This window comes from Capricornis sumatraensis, chromosome 15 (genome assembly GCF_032405125.1).
Source record: "Capricornis sumatraensis isolate serow.1 chromosome 15, serow.2, whole genome shotgun sequence".
NCBI lineage: Eukaryota > Metazoa > Chordata > Mammalia > Artiodactyla > Bovidae > Capricornis > Capricornis sumatraensis.
Genome location: NC_091083.1, coordinates 20710621 through 20729518, shown reverse-complemented (window position 1 = coordinate 20729518; position 18898 = coordinate 20710621). Strand labels below are relative to the sequence as shown.

Below are 18898 nucleotides of genomic sequence, written 5' to 3'. Positions count from 1 at the left end.
CATGGTTAATTTGTGAACCAATGGTATCCTTTGATCATTAAAAAAAAAAAAATGTAGTTCCATAATTGTAAGCTAAGAATGTTTCAGTAATTATGTCTTTTCATTCCTTTTCTATATTTGGATTTATACTAAATTTTTTGGTCTCAAGTTTTATGTGGCCAAATGTACTGATATTTTCTAATTTCCATTTTTTTGGAAAGATCTAAACATAAATAATACCACTCGTCCATATTTTCTTCTAAAATATTTAATGGTTTTTATTAAAAAGTCTAAACATATACTAACCTGGAGTTTATTTTGGTGATACCTTGAGATGTATAGTTACTTCTTATCAGTAATTGATTTTTCCCAAACCATTTATTAATAATACATGTCATTTCTCATTGATTTGTGTAGTTTTTGTTATATTAATAAGTTCTCACCTCTGTATTGTTTTCCAGTGCTTATTCACCACCAGGGCATTATTTGAATCTTAGATAGGTTTAGTAGGAGTCTTAGTTGTGGGTATTCTAGGCAACAACTTTCTAGAGGGCATCTGTTTCCATAGAAATTGGGAATGGGAAGTCTTAGGTTTCCATTGCTTGGGGATCCAGACAGCATTTGACGAAGGAAATACAGAAGTTTAGAGATGACCTAATGAAGACTCCTTGAGTATCTTGGTCCATACAAAAACTCTAGAGTAAACCAAATCTTGACAACCTACCTGAAGTCCTGGTGTGTAGTTCTAATCTCCCTGCAGCTTGACAGTGGCTTTGACTCTCATTCCAGGCTGCTTCAGGAAGCGTCAAGAGTCTTTTTCAGATATCACTATAGTTTTTACTGGTCTCATAGGTCACCCTGGAGAATACTATGGAGGCAGAAGACAAAAGATAATTTTTTGGCTGGGCTATTGTAGGAAGCAAATGCTTGGTGATCAAGAATTGATACCAGTCACATACACCAAAACCATTTGGTGTAGCTGAGCTGGATACCTCTGAGAAATATTTTTTTGTTTTCATTTTTGTTCATTGCTCTTTCATCAGTGAAAATGCTGTCCTGGAACCAGACATCATTTCAACAGGGACCTAGCCTCTCTTCAGAGTTCTTTGGTGCATTCCAGCAGCAAATTCTGCTGAAGGTCTGGACACTTGGCTTCTGAGTCACTAATCCCAAAAATTTGTTGTCAATTCATTCAGTCTACAAAGAACAAAATGGCATTAAATGGCCTCTGAAGAATAAGTATGTAAATTAGTTTGTCTTGCTGTAAAATAAGGCTGCCATACATTCAGATTTTGCTGGTGTATCTTGTGCAATGGAGGTATCTGTTCCTTTTGAATTTGGTTAATCAAAAGTCTTAAAGTCATTAAATTCAAATCATTAACAAATGGAATAGGAACTTGGTGAGTTTTGGGTTAGCCTGTTTTCTATTAACTTGTGAGCCTGCTTCTGTTTCACCCACAATACTAGGTTTAGTCCAATTATAACTACTGGATCAATAACTATATTAAAAGAATTTTTGGTATATACTCACCTGTTCATGCCAGCATGGATTCAACCTGTTTTGCTTTATTCCTAAGAAATGGAATAAAGATGGAAACACACAAGTTGCAGACAGATGGAAACAAGGGAAAAGATTATTTAAAGTCTAGGAAATGTTAAAGAGGATGGAACAAATATAGAGCATAAGATGCCTCATAAAAATGGAGTTGATAATATTCTGCAAGGCCATTATGATGATTACACACACTTCAGAGTGGGAAATAGATTTGGGTGAATAAAGCAAATGAACAAAGACTATTAAGAGGAAACAAAAAAGATGTCCCTAGAGTCAGACACAGCTGAGCGTGCACACACACACATTAGTTAGCAAATTATTGAAAAATCTGGCTAATAGGATTTTAGTGAAATTTAGCTATATTAAATGTTTTTTAATTTGTAGCAATGGTCTTAGACTTCAGTTTTTAAAAATGCCCATCTTGTTTGCATTTGCTTGATTTTTTACAATCTTGGATATTATCAGTATTACATCTTTCTGGTGAGATCTATACCAACAGTTTGTGGCTTCCTTAAGTACCACCAGAAACTCAACACTTTCTTCCTATGACAAGATTATAACTTTAAAAGTTCTTCATTCTGGTTGTCAAAAGAATACCCAGATATCAAAACTAATCATTCATAGATTATAGTGAAAAATCATGTACCATCACAGTAAAAATTTTAAAAAAGCCCAGATATAAATACATCAAGAAGGGTATAGGATTTACATATAAAAAAAAAAAGCTTCCAAATGTTAATGAGGGACATAAAATAGGACAGAGAGGTAACAACTACCTGGATACACTGATACAAGTGATTGTCAAGTTAAAATTACTTCTCAACCTAATTAATACAAATTTCATTGAGAATTCTCTTTAACTGGCATGGTGATTAAAAAGTCATCTCAAATAATGTAGAAATAAACATTGCCGAGAGAATGCTGGAAAGGACAAATATGGGGAGGAATTTTGGACCTATAAAGGATATTAAAATGTATTTTATATACTACCTATGCTAGAAGCAGCAGACCATTCAGTGGAACAGAATGGAAAACCCAGAAACAGAACATCAGAGTTAAAAAGTGGTATTTTAAACTAGATGAGAAAAGATGGATTATTTCGGACACGTGAATGATAATTTTTTTTAAAAGTTCTCAAATGTTACACTACGCTCCAAAGGAAATCTCGGGTTTGTTAGCTAGTTAGAATAGGGAAAAGGAGTCCACAATGGCGGTGGCTAAAAGACAATGGAAAAGCCTGGGAAAATAGAAGAGAGGAAGGTCAAAGGAAGGTCCGAGTACCAGGATGAGGACTTCAGGTAGAACAGCACTCCTGACTAAGCCCAATTTGCATAGGGCAGGCCCAGGGTGAAGAAAAAAAAGGAGCCAAAGGGCGGAGAGCTATGACACTCCGAGGGGGCTTTAATATCCGTCCCTCCAAGTCTTTGTTGTGACGAGACAAAGAATCGAGGGGCATACACTCGCCTGACAGGTTGATTAAAGATTTTGGGAAAATAAAAGCAGAAAATTAAAGTGAAGAAAATGTGTAGATGGAGGCTGGGCAACGGGAGGATCAGAGAGATGCGGAAACGCGGTTTCGCTTCATCTGGAGAACCTGAGTTCGTTTCCCCTAAATTTGCACTTGATAATAGCTGTTACCACAATTTCTGGAACCATGAAAACAGTTTTCCGTAGTTAGTTAAGTCACTCAGTGGTTTCCGACTCTTTGCGACCCCATGGCCTGTAGCCCACCAGGCTCCTCCGTCCATGGGATTCTCCAGGCAAGAATACTGGAATGGGTTACCATTTCCTTCTCCAGGGGATCTTCCCGACCCAGGGATCGAACCCAGGTCTCCCGCATTAGAAGCAGACACTTTAATCTCTTAACCACCAGGGAAGACACTTGCTAAATTTCGCTGGTCCAAGAGGGATGTGGAAAGGAATAAGCCGAGGGATAAGTAGATTTAGAGTTGTTGTATTTTAGAAGAGCCTTAAAAAAGCTCTGGGGGACAGGTTTCAGCATCCTGAAACTCCTCGCCGCTCCAGCAAATACGCCTTTCTCATCTGCTCTATCTTTTGTTAAGCGTCCGGAAAAGCTTAGCCAAATGGCACATTAGATTGAAATGTGCCTAGCACCGCCCACAGTCAATCTCAGGCTTGAGCCACCGGGCCTAGCACATGCGCACTGGGCAGTATGGCCCGACAAGTCTGTGCTTACAGGCTGGACCGCCTGCTTCCGAGGCGCGCAGGCGCAGTGTTTAGCGGTGTCGCTTAGCTACGACTCTTCTGGGCTGGAAGATTGGAAACCGCGGAGCTTCCCAACTGGGATATTGTGGGGGAACTGCTTAGGCTTATCTGTACCGTTAGTATTGGGTTTCGGGGACAGTGAAGAGCCGAGGGAGAGGTGAGGTGTATTTGAAGCCCGTGGGCTCTGTGATGAAGAAGATTTTTGGCTTCGGCAGTAAGAAGGGCGAGTCGCCCTTAGGCTCCTCCATCAGTCCGGGGAGAGACGGTGGTCATAGAATCAACTTCCAGCCCGGGTATCGCATCCGAGACAAGGACCTCGGAAAGATCCACAAAGCTGCCATTGTAGGGAACGTAGCCAAAGTGCAGCAGATTCTGTTGCTGGGAAAGAATGGCCTGAACGACAGGGACAAGATGAACAGGTAAGCGGGGTGGAAGGGCCTGGCAGAGGTCCCTCCTGTGAGTTTCCTCTCCAAGGCTCGCGGACACCTTCCTGGGATCCAGCGCCGTGCAGACTTTATAGGCAGCAAAAAGCCTTAGCTCATTTCGGACCCACTTATAATTTCCCTTATAGAGCACTTTATTGATAAGTTTTGAAGTCATTTAGCTGAATGTCGGTAATCAGTAATGAAATGAAACATAAATAGTATCTTTTTCCCCTTCATCTTCCTTTTTATTTGTTATGCATGGGTTAGCATGATGTACTCATGAGTAAGAGCTCTTCAGTTATATAGCTTTCAAGAAATCTGGACTCTCCTGGCTCTCAAATTTTTTCTCATATGATTTATGAAAATACTTCTTTATGGATCGCCTATTGTGGATCATGGCAGTGGACAGATTTCTGATGCTGTTAGCATCTTATTTTTAATGTTACACATTTTTATAACTTTAAGGTTATATATTATAGAAAACTGCATAGTGAACAAAATAACTCCCATGCCAGATCAACTTCTGGATTAAAAATTCTTAAGATACAATTCAATATCTTTTATATCAGTGTATGCCTAGGTATATATTTTCTTTGCTGAAGGACCTTAGAAGCTTTGAAGTAGGGAGCTGGCTGTGTCCTTGAATAGGAAGACATTTTCTTAGGATGTGTGGTCTTTCAATATTTAAACCAAATCAACATATTGTGGTTTTAAAGATTTTTTGTTACATATGTGCTGTCTCAATTGTGATGAAATGAAAAGTTTTGTATAGTAGACGAAGATTTGCCCTTCTAGATGTCAAAATGTGCTGTTAAGTGCCCACAAAGTGTTCATTTACTAACAACTGAAAAGATGGATAAATGAATGGAACAGAATATAAACTACCCAAAAACCCAAATATATGTAAGAATTTAGAACTTGATACTGGTGACATTTTCTATTAGAAAGATAAATTATGTGTAGATGGTGGAGAAGTAACCTGGTAACTATTTAGAGAAAAGTAACTAGATTTTATCTCACAAAAAAGCTTCAGATGGAGTATGGATCAAAAATTTTAAATACGCACAGTGAGAAAAGTACCAGAAGAAAACACAAATTCCTGTTTATACATGTTTTGTGTGTGTGCTGACACAGACCTTCTTTTTCTTTCTGTTTCTGCTGGTTCTTAACCTTAATTTTCTTTTTAATTGGAGAATAATTGATTTACAATGTTGTGTTGCTTTCTGCTAAACAACATCGTAAATCAGTTGTTAAGTATACATATATCCTCTTAGTCCTGAGCCTCCCTCCCACCCCAAAGACCTTTCTAAGAATGATTTCAAAAGCAAGAATTCTGGAGTTTCCTGAGTTTTGGCACCAAAAAAAAAAAAAAGGAAAAGGAAATCTGGAGGTTGATTTAACAAACGAAAAACTTAAAACTCTCTGTAGATCAAGCTGTCTGTAGGGAAGTCGGAATAGCAGACGGGGCTTGTCTTTCTGGCACTAATAGGAATGTGGCACAGATAAAAATAATTTCTCACTTATAACTTTTTTTAGAATTCTTTTGAGACTGGTATCCTCTGACAACTTTCAGCCTTTTCAGAAGTCAAGGGAATCTTGGGAATTGCCTGGCAGTCCAGTGGTTAAGACTCACTACTGTGGGCCTGGAGTTGGATCCCTGGTGGGGGAATTAAAATCCTGCAAGCTATAAGGATATATTGTACAACATAGGGAATATAGCTATATCTTATAATAACTTTAAATGGAGTATAACCTTTAAAAATTGTGAACCACTATGTTGTGCACCTATAAAATATAATAATATACAATATACATCATCCATACTTCAACCTTAGGAAAAAAAGACCTTACGGTAATTAGATGAACAGGAAAAATGAGAAATAAACTAACAAAAATGCTACCAATTATAGCTGTAAAGACGTGAATTATAAATTTCATCCCAATGTCAGAGACGTTAAAAAGTAAGAAAATGAGGATATAAAAATCAGCGAAGTACAATGTTGTCTCTGATATTCAAAACATATTTGCAAAGGATGTGTAATAATCTTTGACTTTATTGAGATGTTGTCCTTGTAAGATAATAGTAGTAAGTATGATAATATTACCTAGCAATTACTGAGCTGTTATCTGTGTGAGGAGTGGTTCTAAATCCTTTCCTTGGATCTCATTTAAGCATCATGGTGGAGTTCTGTGAGATAACTACCTACTCTCTCTCCATTACGTTAACGAGGAAATTGAGGTACAGAGAGGGTGAGTGGCAGCTAATAAGTGACAGAGTGAAAGTGAAGTCGCTCAGTCGTGTCCAACTCTTTGAGACCCGTGGACTGCAGCCCACCATGCTCCTCCGTCCATGGGATTCTCCAGGCAAGAATACTGGAGTGGGTTGCCATTTCCATCTCCAGGGGATCTTGCCGACCCAGGGATGAAACCCAGGTCTCCCACATTGCAGGCAGACGCTTTAACCTCTGCACCAAATTCAAATCCAGGTTGAGCTAAATCTCGAGGTCATGCTTATTCTATTCAAGTAGATTGTTCTTTCATTAATGCGGTAAGAAGAGCTAAAACTAGTATATAATGTTCTTTCTCCAGAAGGAAACAAAATATTCGTTTTAGAGGGATAGGAATAGCATGCTACTGAATGTTTTCAATCACAGGAACAATTGTTTTGAAACAGTAACATTACAGTTTCCTGAAAACTCCTCTTGCTTTCATAGGACTGCGCTCCACTTGGCCTGTGCCAATGGCCATTCAGCGGTGGTCACTCTGCTCCTGGAGAGAAAATGCCTGCTTAACCTCTGTGACAGTGAAAACAGGACCGCGCTGATGAAGGTATGGGGCAGCGAACCGTGTCCACACGAGGTGGATGTGATTTAAGTACTGAGAGTAAAGTGAATTCATCTCATTTAGATATAGCAAACCGGTGAAGCTTGTGGACCGTTTACTTTGAATTCCTAGAATTTACACTCTGTTTCTTGGCACAACACTGACAGGCAGTAGAATGCCAAGAAGAGGAGTGTGCGACTCTTCTGCTGGAGCATGGTGCCGACCCAAATGTCGTGGATGTCAGTGGGAACACCGCTCTTCACTATGCTGTCTTTTGCCAGAATGTATCACTCGCAGCAAAGCTGCTTTCCTACGATGCCAATATAGAAGTCAGGAACAAGGTATAACTCAACCAACTTTATTTACAAAATATTTGTGAAGCATTTTTTTAAATCTACAACTGTTTTATTTATAACAGAATGTAAATAGGTAAACTGAATAGTGTCCATCAAGCGCTGTTACTATGGAAACAACTCCAAGGCCAATGCAGGGGTGGGGGATGTATGTGTGTCCACAGAGAGGGCAAAGCTCTGTCTCCCAGCCAGCTGTCTACCCCAGAAGGAAGATTTCCCATCAGAACGTGCCTGGGAGTGGGTGGTAGGCTCAGAGCCCACAAATGATGAAGGCCTGGGGGGCAGTGAAGCTATGTGAGGAGTGGCTGCTTCCAGGGGCTCAGGGGATGGGTGGGTGCCCCTTTGGGTGGGTGGGAGGAAGAAGGAGACCCAGTGCCCATGAGGGGGAGCAGGGTGAGTGCAAGTGGGCCTGGGAGGCAGCAGGCCTGGAGCCCTGAGCCCTCCAGGACCCCGGTTCTGAGATCCGGCCAAGAGGGTCAGGTCATGTTTGACTCCCAGCAAGGGCGTTCACTTGTGCTGGTGACCGCTTGGTTCGCGATGTACACCTTGGGGTCTCCCGCGCTCAGCCCCGGGGAGCTGCTTGGTGGGGCTGCATCTGTGCTTGTGGAGCTGGTGGTGGTGAAGCCGCCGCTCGTTCTTTCTCCAGGACACACGTGACGTCCTCCAGCTGCAGCCCCACCAGGAACTCCCTCCACTCTCACAGGTGGGCTCAGTTTTCCATGTTTGAAAGCCACAGCCTTCCCTGAATTAAAATATTTTGAAAGAACTTAATTATCTAAGATTTCACTTTATACATATTTCTAAAGAAGTATTAGAGAGTAAAGCATTCATTCATGTGTTTATGGCAGATATTTGTGGTAACACTGCACTTGTTAAAGGGAAAACTTTCCAAATACTTTGCCCCCCACTGAAATTTTTTTGATTGGCAGAAAAATACAGTTAAGCAAAATTTACCTTAGAAATAGACTTTGTCTTTAAACTCAAACATAACATAAGCATTTTACAACATAATAGACATCTCGCTGTTGTTAACAAATTCCTATTTTATAAAAATGATTTATATAAAAATGTTTTCTCTCCTATTGTCCAAGGCTTAAGAAAGTAAAGGAAAAGGGAAAAGGAGAGAGCAGGTGAATAATGTAGGTCAAGTTGGAATTTTGGCCATTGGGAAATGCCAAAGAGTTGTGTTTTTTGTGTGTTTTTTTAATATTTGTTTACTTGGCTGTGCTGAGTCTTAGTTTCACCATGTAGGATCTGGTTTCCTGACCAGGGATTGAACCCAGGCCCCTACACTGGCAGCCTGGAGACCCAGCCACTGGACCACCACAGAAGTCCTGGGATTTTTGTTTTTGTCTTTTTTTCCCTTCAGTTTATATATTTTGGTAAGGCTTTTCAGTTTTCAGGGATACTAGTTGTTATTTTGAGAAAGAGAGTGAGTGGATGGTATAGTAGCCTATATATCAATTTTAGGAGGAATTTGAGGAGATCAGACTGGCAGTGAACAGGTGGTGATTAAGTGGGAAGTGATTAACTGACATCTTATCCTGTTCTGGCAGAAACACCCACTTAGATAAGAGCCTAGACTCTGCTCTCCAGTCTAGAATGTCTTGATGGAAAGTAAGTGGTTTATAAATAGTGAGATCAGCATGCCTTTTGAGTTTACCAGTCCCTGTTCTGGAGGAGGCAATGGCACCCCACTCCAGTACTCTTGCCTGGAGAATCCCACGGATGGAGGAGCCTGGTGGGCTGCCATCTATGGGGTCGCACAGAGTTGTTCACGACTGAAGCGACTTAGCAGCAGTAGCAGCAGCAGTAGTCCCTGTTCTACCAGTGTTTACCCAGCAAAATTTCATGCTGTTTTGATGACTTACACTTCTTACACTTTTGTTTTTTATTCAAATCCTCAAGTAAGAGAAGGAATTGGCCACGTGGGCAAGAGATGAGAGTGGAGTGGTTGCTGCACTAATTCTTGGCTAGACTGTGCTGGTGAAAACCACAATCACTTGGGAAAACTTATAAAAAACATTTACAAGCCTAGGCTGTTCCCTGAAGATTTTGATGGAATAAATCGAGGAAGGCCTGGGTGTGTGTATTTAGAACTGTTTTCTTGAGATTCTGATATGATCTGTGGTGAACAACTATGGACTGAATAAGTGTAATTTCTAAACGCACCTATCTCAAAAATAAGTAATCTCTAGAAGAGTTGGAGTTTGATCAGTGCTAGCTACTTCCATCAGCTCCTTCCTTTGCAACAGTATTAACCTGACTTTTTCTCTGCCTGTGAGTAAGAAGTTAAAAGGAATATTATTGGCAATATCTATTGGCTTGAATGATAACTCCTTTTCCTTCCAACCACTAATTATTCACTCGCACTCAGTCTTCAGAGATTTGCTCATGGTGAAGTCAGTTCATTTGTAGAGTCTGACCCTTTCAGGATTTTGCACCTTCTGTTTTCATCCAGGTCATTAGGTCAACAGATATTTGTTACCAACAGGGTTTTCCTGACTACAGTAATAGTAACTCATGAGCCTTCTTTTGGTGTCACAGGACAGACTCTTGCAGTGTGTCTGTTAGATTTGCTGAGCCCTGGCATAAGCAATATGAGAGCTTAAAACATCAAAACCCATGAAGTTAGTAACAGTAAATGGGAATTGTTTTGATGATTTAGTTTCAGCAGTCTTAGGAACTGAATATCCATTTGATTAACAATCTAGAGGAATTCTAGAGATAGATTGTAGTTTCAACAGGCAGTGGAAACGTTCTTGAAGTGGAATTATGATTTTTTAAATAATTATGTTTAATTGAATTATGAGCCTTAATAGCAATTTTTATTATGTGTTGGGCCTACTTTTTGTGAAACACATGATATGAAGAAGGGACGGTTTCACATACAAATACTTGCTTTATTCCCACCTGCTTGGGAACAGCAGATGTCAAACCACAAGTGGGCCATTGACCAAGCCTGGCCCTTGGATATGTTTAGTTTACCTCCACAAATTGAGTCAACATTTAAAATTTAGGAGACTCATGCAGAAGTCTGCATTTCAGGCTTCTCAAAGAACCAAATCTGGTCCCCCTTGAGCCCATTCTACTGTTTGGTCAGTATGCAGAGGCTGCCCCTTCTGTATGGAGCATCTGTTCTCGGATTTGCTGGCCTTACCTGGCTTTTTCACTTACTCAGGTCACCAACTTTCCCTCCATAAGCATTTGAGTTTCCAATTCTTGTTTTATAGTTTATTTTGATAATTATTTCAAGATTTTGGAGACACTCTAATTAATCTGTAATTGATTTCATATTTTAAAATAATTTCTTAAGAATGAGATTGAATTTTTCAAAGTAGAAATTATTACTTGGTGTTTTGGAAAAAAAAAAAACTCTTTTTCTTTGCATGTTCATATAGAGAGTAATATTCCCATTGGAATGTCTGTAAACCTTGTGAGGTTACTCATCATCATCCTTGGATCGGTTATACATGCTACAGATAATAATATATATTTCTGCCTCAGCATTGTTCCTAAAATATGCTGTTGATTTAGTAGTTAATTGATTCTCTCTGGAGGAGTGTTGAGAGTAGTAATAGAGCAAGTGAATACTACGACATCCCTGATAAATAGTATGATAGGAGCAAAGATCCTTGGAACCAGTAAATGTTGGAAGTGAGTTTTAGAGAATGACTCTGTAGTTAGTCTTTTGAAGAGGTAGAGGAGGAGCTTTTTATTTATCATTTTTTTAAAAGACATATTTGACTGCACCGGTCCTTAATTGTGGCACATGGGATCTTTAGTTGAGGCATGTGGGATCTAGTTCCCTGACCAGGGATGGACCTGGACCCCCTGCATTAGGAGCTGGAGTCTTAGCCACTGGACCACCAGGGAAGGCCCAGAGGAGGAGCATCTTCGAGAGAAAGAAGGCTCACAGGAGGATAAGGAAGAGGGGGCTTCCTTTTATTTGCTTTCTGAATTCTGTGTTTAAGTTCAGAGAAGCTATCGCATGATTTCAAAGTTCAGCTTTGAAATAGGTTAACTGTGTGCATTAGAAATGGTTTTCCCTGTTTTACAGGATGACCTCACACCGCTGTCACTTGCTATAAGTGAAAGGAAGCAGCAAATGGTGGAGTTTTTAGCAAAGAAAGAAGCAAATATACATGCGGTTGATAAGATGCAAAGGTACCGTTCTTTTTCTTTTTAAAAACCTTTGTGCTGTTCTAAGGTGGTAACATCAAGATTAAATTAATAAAAGGATTAATTTGTAATCAACACATCATCAGGCAGGTAGAAAATCAATTATTCTGACTGGGAATCATGAACAACAATATATAGCAGGAATAGATAGCAGGATTCATATTCTTCTGTAATATTGACTGATGTCATATGCATCTGGTTCCCTTTTTTTTCATTGATCTTGTAGTCGCTGAGGGATTTCATATTAGTTTTACTAGCTTTATAAAATATGGATTCTGCTTTTTTAGTTTATCTTATGACACAATATTGAATTTCTTAATTCTTTTATAATAATTCTTTAATCTCTACTTTGTGTATACTTTTCCTTAAAATTGCATACTGAACATAAAAGACTTGATTTTGTCTTTTGGATGACTCTTTGCTTTCAATTACTTTCTTAGAAGAATGCTGATGTTATTAGTGACAACTTCTTAGTTCTCATATATGTTTGTAGCTCAGCCACTGTTGCAAAGCACCAGCATCCAGTTCTGGCAGCTGGGCCTCCTAGCCTCCCGCTCACACTCAGAAACCTTATGTGGAGCCCACGTGTAAGCCTAGATCTAAACCTCGATCTTCACAATGAGGTGTCCATTGAGGCTGTTATTTATCTTTTCTGCTAGCAGATAGCAGTGCAGACCATTTTAGGCTGTCAGGGAGGTTCAAGTGCTCCTGCAGGAATTGAGCGGGCTTCCCTTTCTCCTTTGTTTCTAGACCTGAACCTCAAGGTGGCTTTCTGTCCTGGGGCAGGAAGGGGGTACCTTTTCTTAGGTCATAAGTTCCCTGTCATCCTTCCCAGAGTATTGGGTGCTAGCTTGCCTGAGAGTCCATAATGATGATTGGCCCCTCATGGGCCAATCTGTTTCCTATAATAATGAAAATCTTCCAGAGGATTTATATGTGCTTTAGCCTTAAACATTTTCAGTGAAGTGAAAGTGAATGTCGCTTAGTCATGTCCGACTCTTTGTCACGCCACAGACTACACAGTCCATGGAATTCTCCAGGCCAGAATACTGGAGTGGACAACCTTCCCTTCTCCAGGGGATCTTCCCAACTCAGGGATCGAACCCAGGTCTCCTGCATTGCAGGCAGATTCTTTACCAGCTGAGCCACAAGGGAAGCCCTTGTTTTCAGAGTCTGCCTCATAAGGAACTCATTCACCAGAAATCCCTAAGTCTCAGTCAAGTAAGTTAGTTGGAATTAAGCGAGGTAAGCCCTGTCCAGGACTTGCCAGTATCCATTCTAAGAGTAGGGTTATGTCTTCCAGGTAAAACGAAGATGAGCGTGGAGATTAGACATCATTCTCAGAAAGCTCTATATGGTTCAGAGTTTGAGTAGGTAGAGAAGGAAGAGTAGTGGTCCAGGCCAGGTCTTGATTGTGATTAGTTTTCTACTCTTGGTGTAATTAGCTGCAATAATTGGAGACAATTATGTTATGTAATGTAGTGTGTTTTTGTACTTTATAAATAAATTTAGGTTCAAATTATACAATAGCTGAGATTCTCTAACTTACAAACCACAAAGAACAGCTAATCACCATAATTAACAGTTTCCTATAACACTTGAATGTTAAAGGTATGAAAAAACACACATTAGATTTTATTTGGAATTCCAAAGTAGTTCCAGCAATAAAGTTCTAGACCGAATTATCCCATTCTTTGACTGTTTCTCCAAGCATTTTGGGGGTATATTATCTCATTAAATCCTCTTAATCCCCTTGTGAAATAAGGCAGTAAGATCCCAGTTGTGTAGAGGAAGGTTTTGAATTGAGAAGTAACTTCTCCAGAACGAAGAGCAGTTGGTTGCAGAGCTAGGATTTCTGAGTTCAAGAGAGTTTTTATATGCCAAGTTAACTCTAGTTATTTTACTGAGCTATACTGCCTTTAGTTCATGAGTGCTTCATTTTCCTTTTCGTTCTCCTTTAATTACATGCTAAAAAAAAGTTTGTAGAACTTAGAAACTTGAAATATATGGGACAATTGAAGTTTTGATATTATCTGTGACATTTTCTGAAATAGTCTAAGACTTTGGTAGTTGTTTTTCCTATTTGTGTTAAAATATTATCACATTTTTAATACATAGTATTCGCCAACTGATTTCTGAATATAAAGAAGAGAGACCTAAAACTCCTCCTGAAAACAGCAACCCAGGTAAGTCATCTGCCATTGAATTACTCTTGGTGATGCTACCATAGATAAAATAGGAATGAGCAACTTTTAATGATGAAAGAGCAATGAAAAGGCATATGTAATTTGCATGTGTATTTTATTTTTTAAATTAATTTCTTAATAGTCTAGTATTCCAAATTGTTTAAGAAGTTAATTGTAGGGTAACTTAAAATCAGAGACTGTATTATCTTAAAACAAATCCATGTATTTAATCATGGCCCCTAAAATCCTGTATTAGATTTTCTTGTAGATAGAAAAAACTTTTTAAGTTAGTATGATGTATATTTTCTGTATAATCATATTATACCAAATTAGACTTCTTATAACTTTAATTTTTACAAATGGTTTGCAGTTAGTGAATGAATAGCTAGTAGTTCCTGTGTAGTGAGTAATCTCACTAAAAAAGTTACCATCGTTACAACTGGGAACCTCAACAATACCTTCCTGGTAGGATACCAAATGATAAATAATAAGAACTACAAAGCTGAGCCAGTGTGCAGCACGCCAGGAAGCGATCATTTTTGAAAGGTACCTACCAATAGTACAGGAGACAGAAAAACAGTGCCTGGCTGAGAACCAGTTATTTTGCCTATTGTTGGACCAACAAGGTCTCTATTGCCGACTTCATTCCTTACAGATCCAAGAAGAGTGAGATAGATTGACTTCATTAGAACCAGATGTTTCCGTCTCTGTATTGGATAATTGTCATGACAGTATAGTTTTTTTAGAACAAGATGTTCTCTTGCCATTAGTTCAAAGATTATTGTATAAAATATTCACAAAGATCAAATTGGGACTCTGCAGACTCTAATAAAAGCACAAAAACACGTCACATTAACAAAAACACCACATGGCCCCGTGATGTGGCATCTAGCTCATTGCATAAGCTGTCTGAGGACACCTTTAACTTAGTAGACCTCTGTCTAATCAAAGAGGGCTTCCCAGGTGTCTCAGTAATAAAGAATCCACCTGCCAATGCTGGAGACGCGGGGTTGATCCCTGGATCAGGAAGATTCCCTGGAGAAGGAAAGGGCAACCCACTCTAGTATTCTTGCATGGAAAATCCTATGGACAGAAGAGCCTTGTGGGCTATAGTCCATGGGGTCGCAAAGAGTAGGACATGACTCAGTGATTTAACAACAGCAGCATCCATCAAAGAACTCCTGTAGGTTGGTTTTACACATTAGAGGAGACACAGAGATGACATAGAGTCTCGGTCTTCAACATACTCAGAATAGAATAGAGTTGTCCCTGGTTAATTTCTGTATTTTTATAAACAAAATTTTCAAAGAAAACATTCTTATTTATTTGTTCATTTGTTCGCTGAAGAAATCATTGTATGTCTTTTATGTACTAAGCATTGTTCTGATGTCACAGAGTGCAAACATTTAAAAATCACTGCCCCTGCCCTCCAGGCGTGAGCTTGCAGGACTCCTCGCCCCATGGAGTCACTGCATGTGAGCCATCCCTCCAGCATCAGATCATGACAACACGTGTGAAATGTTGTCCAAGAGCACCAGAGTCCATCACTGCCTCCCTCCTTCCATCCCTCCTCTTGTTCATCAGCTTTGGATCTCATGATGTATGCCTTCCAACCTGAAAAAGCATGATTTCTATCAGCATTTGTCATATAATGGGGAGAACTGATATAATGATATCCCTCACTAGTACACAGGACTGTTTGGATCATCGTGCTCTTTGTGGTCCAGATACTCTTGAACAATGGAAGGACATAGTCTTAAGAGATTATACTTTTAAAATATATTAGTGTGTATATATATATGTATATTTAAAACTTAAAAAAGTTCAGCTTCTGTGTGCCCTACTGCCTGCTCACCACTGCAAGTCTAGTCCCCATCCTCACCACCCTGTTGACCCCGTTTACCCCTTTGCCCTCCCCCACCTTGCTTTCAAGAGATTATTCTTTCTAAACCTAGACTCACTACATCTTTCCTACTTCTCTTGCATCTGGAAAGAGGGCCAGGAAGACTTTGTTTCCTATGTTTTACCACGCTCTGAAGTTCAGTGCCTGTAGACCAAGCTTCCCTGTGAGCGGGTGTTTTCATCCTGAACTGAAGAGCCAGGGAAGTTGTGTTGTGTCCCAGCAAGACACCCGTTCCTCTGTTCACTGCTCCAGGCGATGGAAGTCCAGAAATCCTGTGCTGTTTAAGCGTGCTATTGTCAGTTTATAGAACTGATTCTATTAATGGTATAGTATAACTTTGTGTCAGTCTTCTAGAGTTTGGTTAGGATTATGGTCATTGTAAACAGCCCTTCTTTCTTCTTTTTTTCGTTTTGCATTTGATGATTTAAAGGAGAGGAGTGATTCTTAGGCGTTAATGGCCTGCGAGTATAGTACAATCACTGTTCCCTCTAGTGTGGTCTCCAGGTGTGCTCCCAAAGGAATACTTTTAAGGAGAGCATCAGTCTTGAGGTTTTAATAGTCTGTAGTTTTCTTTTGTTGATTTAAAATGTGTCTTACTTTTTTCTTTAATAGAGGATGAGAGTTCTGAAGAAGACTCTTTAAGCAGGTAGGATTTTATGGATGTTTTAAAATTGTATGTTTAAGTAAGGGAACGTGGAAAAGAGAAACTAATGTTTGTTGAGCGTTCTACTCTGACTTCACTTTCACTTTTCACTTTCATGCATTGGAGAAGGAGACGGCAACCCACTCCAGTGTTCTTGCCTGGAGAATCCCAGGGACAGGGGAGCCTGGTGGGCTGCTCTCTATGGGGTCGCATAGAGTCGGATACAACTGAAGCGACTTAGCAGCAGTGGCAGCAGAGTCATCACAGCAGCTTTGTAAAGTAGCTGTGTCCTGCTTTTACTTAATTAGCCACCTGTGGTTCAGGAGGTTGATGAACTGACCCGTGATTCCGTGGTTAAAATGAGTTGACCTGTGATTTGACAGCTGGCCTGCTTGGCTCCCACGTCCACTCTCGTGTCCCTCAGCAGAGACTGAGAAGTACTGTGTAGCATATAAGTTAAACATATAAATTAGTTCTTTGATTTCTGTACATTTTAAGTTTCAGACATTGCCGAGAACTACTGTTCCAGAGTAAAGGGGAGGGGTGGGGCCGTCTCAGTAAGTGGTTTCGCTGCTGAAGGACCAAGACGGCCATTTTTGATGAATGCCGTTTGTTTAGTCTTTGAACTAGGAACAGAGAATGCAGAAGGAACAGCATATCTTTCCACTTTGTTTCAAGTCATCAGGTTTATTCCAGTTTGGGCAAACGAGTTATGTCAATCCACCAATTTGATTTTCAGTTCAGTTATTGGGACTTCTGGTGAAACCAAATTATGCTCAGGCTCTGCCAGTGTATTGGCTCTCACTGTATGTCATGGAAACTAACCATGAGTCTTAACTACATATTTCAATAGTTGGGAGAGATGGAAGCAGAAATAGGTAATTAAAAACCTTTTAGAGACTTCCCTGGGCTTGCAGTGGTTAAGATGGTCAATAAGACTTCTCCCAGTGTAGGCAGTGTGGGTTCGATCCCCGTTCCGGAAGCTAAGGTCCCACATGCCTCAGGTCAGAAAGCCAAAATGTAAAATAGAAGCAGCATTGGGACAAATTCAAGAAAGACTTTAAAAGTGGTCCACATCAAAAAATATTTTTTTTAGAAAAAAAGCTTTTTTAAAACAGAGACCAAGTTTTAATTATGTCAAGAAACTTCTTTTAATATGCAGATACGAAATACACAGAAAGAAAAACACCAATACAGTATACTAACGCATATATATGGAATTTAGAAAGATGGTAACGATAACCCTGTATGCGAGACAGCAAAAGAGACACAGATGTATAGAACAGTCTTTTGGACTCTGTGGGAGAGGGAGAGGGTGGGATGATCTGGGAGAATGGCATTGAAACATGTATAATATCATATAAGAAATGAGTCGCCAGCCCAGGTTCAGTGCATGACACAGGATGCTCGGGGCTGGTGCACTGAGACTACCCAGAGGGATGGTACAGGGAGGGAAGAGGGAGGGGGGTTCAGGATGGGGAACACATGTATACCTGTGGCGGATACATGTTGATGTATGGCAAAACCAATACAATATTGTAAAGTAATTAACCTCCAATTAAAATAAATAAATTTATATTAAAAAAATACGCAGATAGCCAAACTTTCACTAGTTTTTTGGTTTAAAGAAATGAACTCACTCATTTCTGTTGTATATGTTTTTGCTCTAAAGGTTTTCCAACAAACCTGGTGTTGATTCATGGCCTACATCAGATGATGAAGACTTAGATTTGGAAACCAAGGTAAAGTGCTCTCTTCTGTAATTAGTTTTCCTGCTCTGAATTTAGTTTCATATAGCATTTACTCTTAATATTCAGCAGTGGTGTCCCTCTCACTGTTTTATGTTTGTCATGGAAAGTTGGTGAGAGCAAACCATTTTATAAAAATATGACTAGTTGACGTTTTTTTCTTTTTACTTTAGTAAATACTGAAAAGTGAAAGTGAAGTCTCTCAGTCGTGTCCGACTCTTTGCGACCCCATGGACTGTAGCCTACTAGGCTCCTCCGTCCATGGGGTTTTCCAGGCAAGAGTACTGGAGTGGGTTGCCATTTCCTTCTCCAGGAGTTCTTCCCGTCCCAGGTGTTGAACCCGGGTCTCCTGCTTTGTAGGCAGATGCTTTATTGTCTGAGCCACCAGGGAAGTCTCAAATACTGACGGTGGAGTGAAGAAAAAAATGGGTTGGAAAATACATAGAGACAGGAAGATCGTATTGGGAAAAGCTTTCTTACAATGGAGGAAATACAAAATTTGGTCAAGGATATAGAGTCTCACTGTGAATTTTAAACCATACTGACTTGACTTTTATAATACTCGTAGTGGATACAATTACTGTAATAATCATATAAACTATATAGTTTATATCATCTAGTTTTTTTTCTACTCTTAGGCACTATTTTGGTTTCTTAGAACTGTTAGGAGGGTGCTTTTTTTGTTTGTTTCTTTCTCTGTTTCTGTCTTTGGCTCTGCATTAAAACTAAAGTAAAATAGTTATAATTATGGAAATTTAGAAATTAAAAAATCTGTTTCTCAAAATCCATATTATAAAGGGATTCCACTGTGTTTTCTAAAGCATTCCATTAAGAAGATATTCCCAATTGTTCATCTCATTGAAGAACCCATGTTT

The 18898-nt window shown here is 39.5% G+C and overlaps 1 protein-coding gene across 2 annotated transcripts in view; it reads left to right on the top strand.

Moving 5' to 3' along the window:
* Positions 1-3949: 3949 nt before the first annotated feature.
* LOC138091446 (ankyrin repeat domain-containing protein 26-like) overlaps positions 3950-18898 on the top strand; it is a 71123-nt gene continuing 56174 nt past the window's right edge. For both annotated transcript variants that reach the window (XM_068987273.1, XM_068987272.1), the window contains exons 1-7: positions 3950-4179; positions 6900-7014; positions 7176-7349; positions 11422-11528; positions 13662-13729; positions 16245-16278; positions 17948-18017. In XM_068987273.1, the coding sequence (XP_068843374.1) occupies positions 3950-4179; positions 6900-7014; positions 7176-7349; positions 11422-11528; positions 13662-13729; positions 16245-16278; positions 17948-18017 (798 nt within the window). The remainder of the gene's footprint in view (positions 4180-6899; positions 7015-7175; positions 7350-11421; positions 11529-13661; positions 13730-16244; positions 16279-17947; positions 18018-18898) is intronic.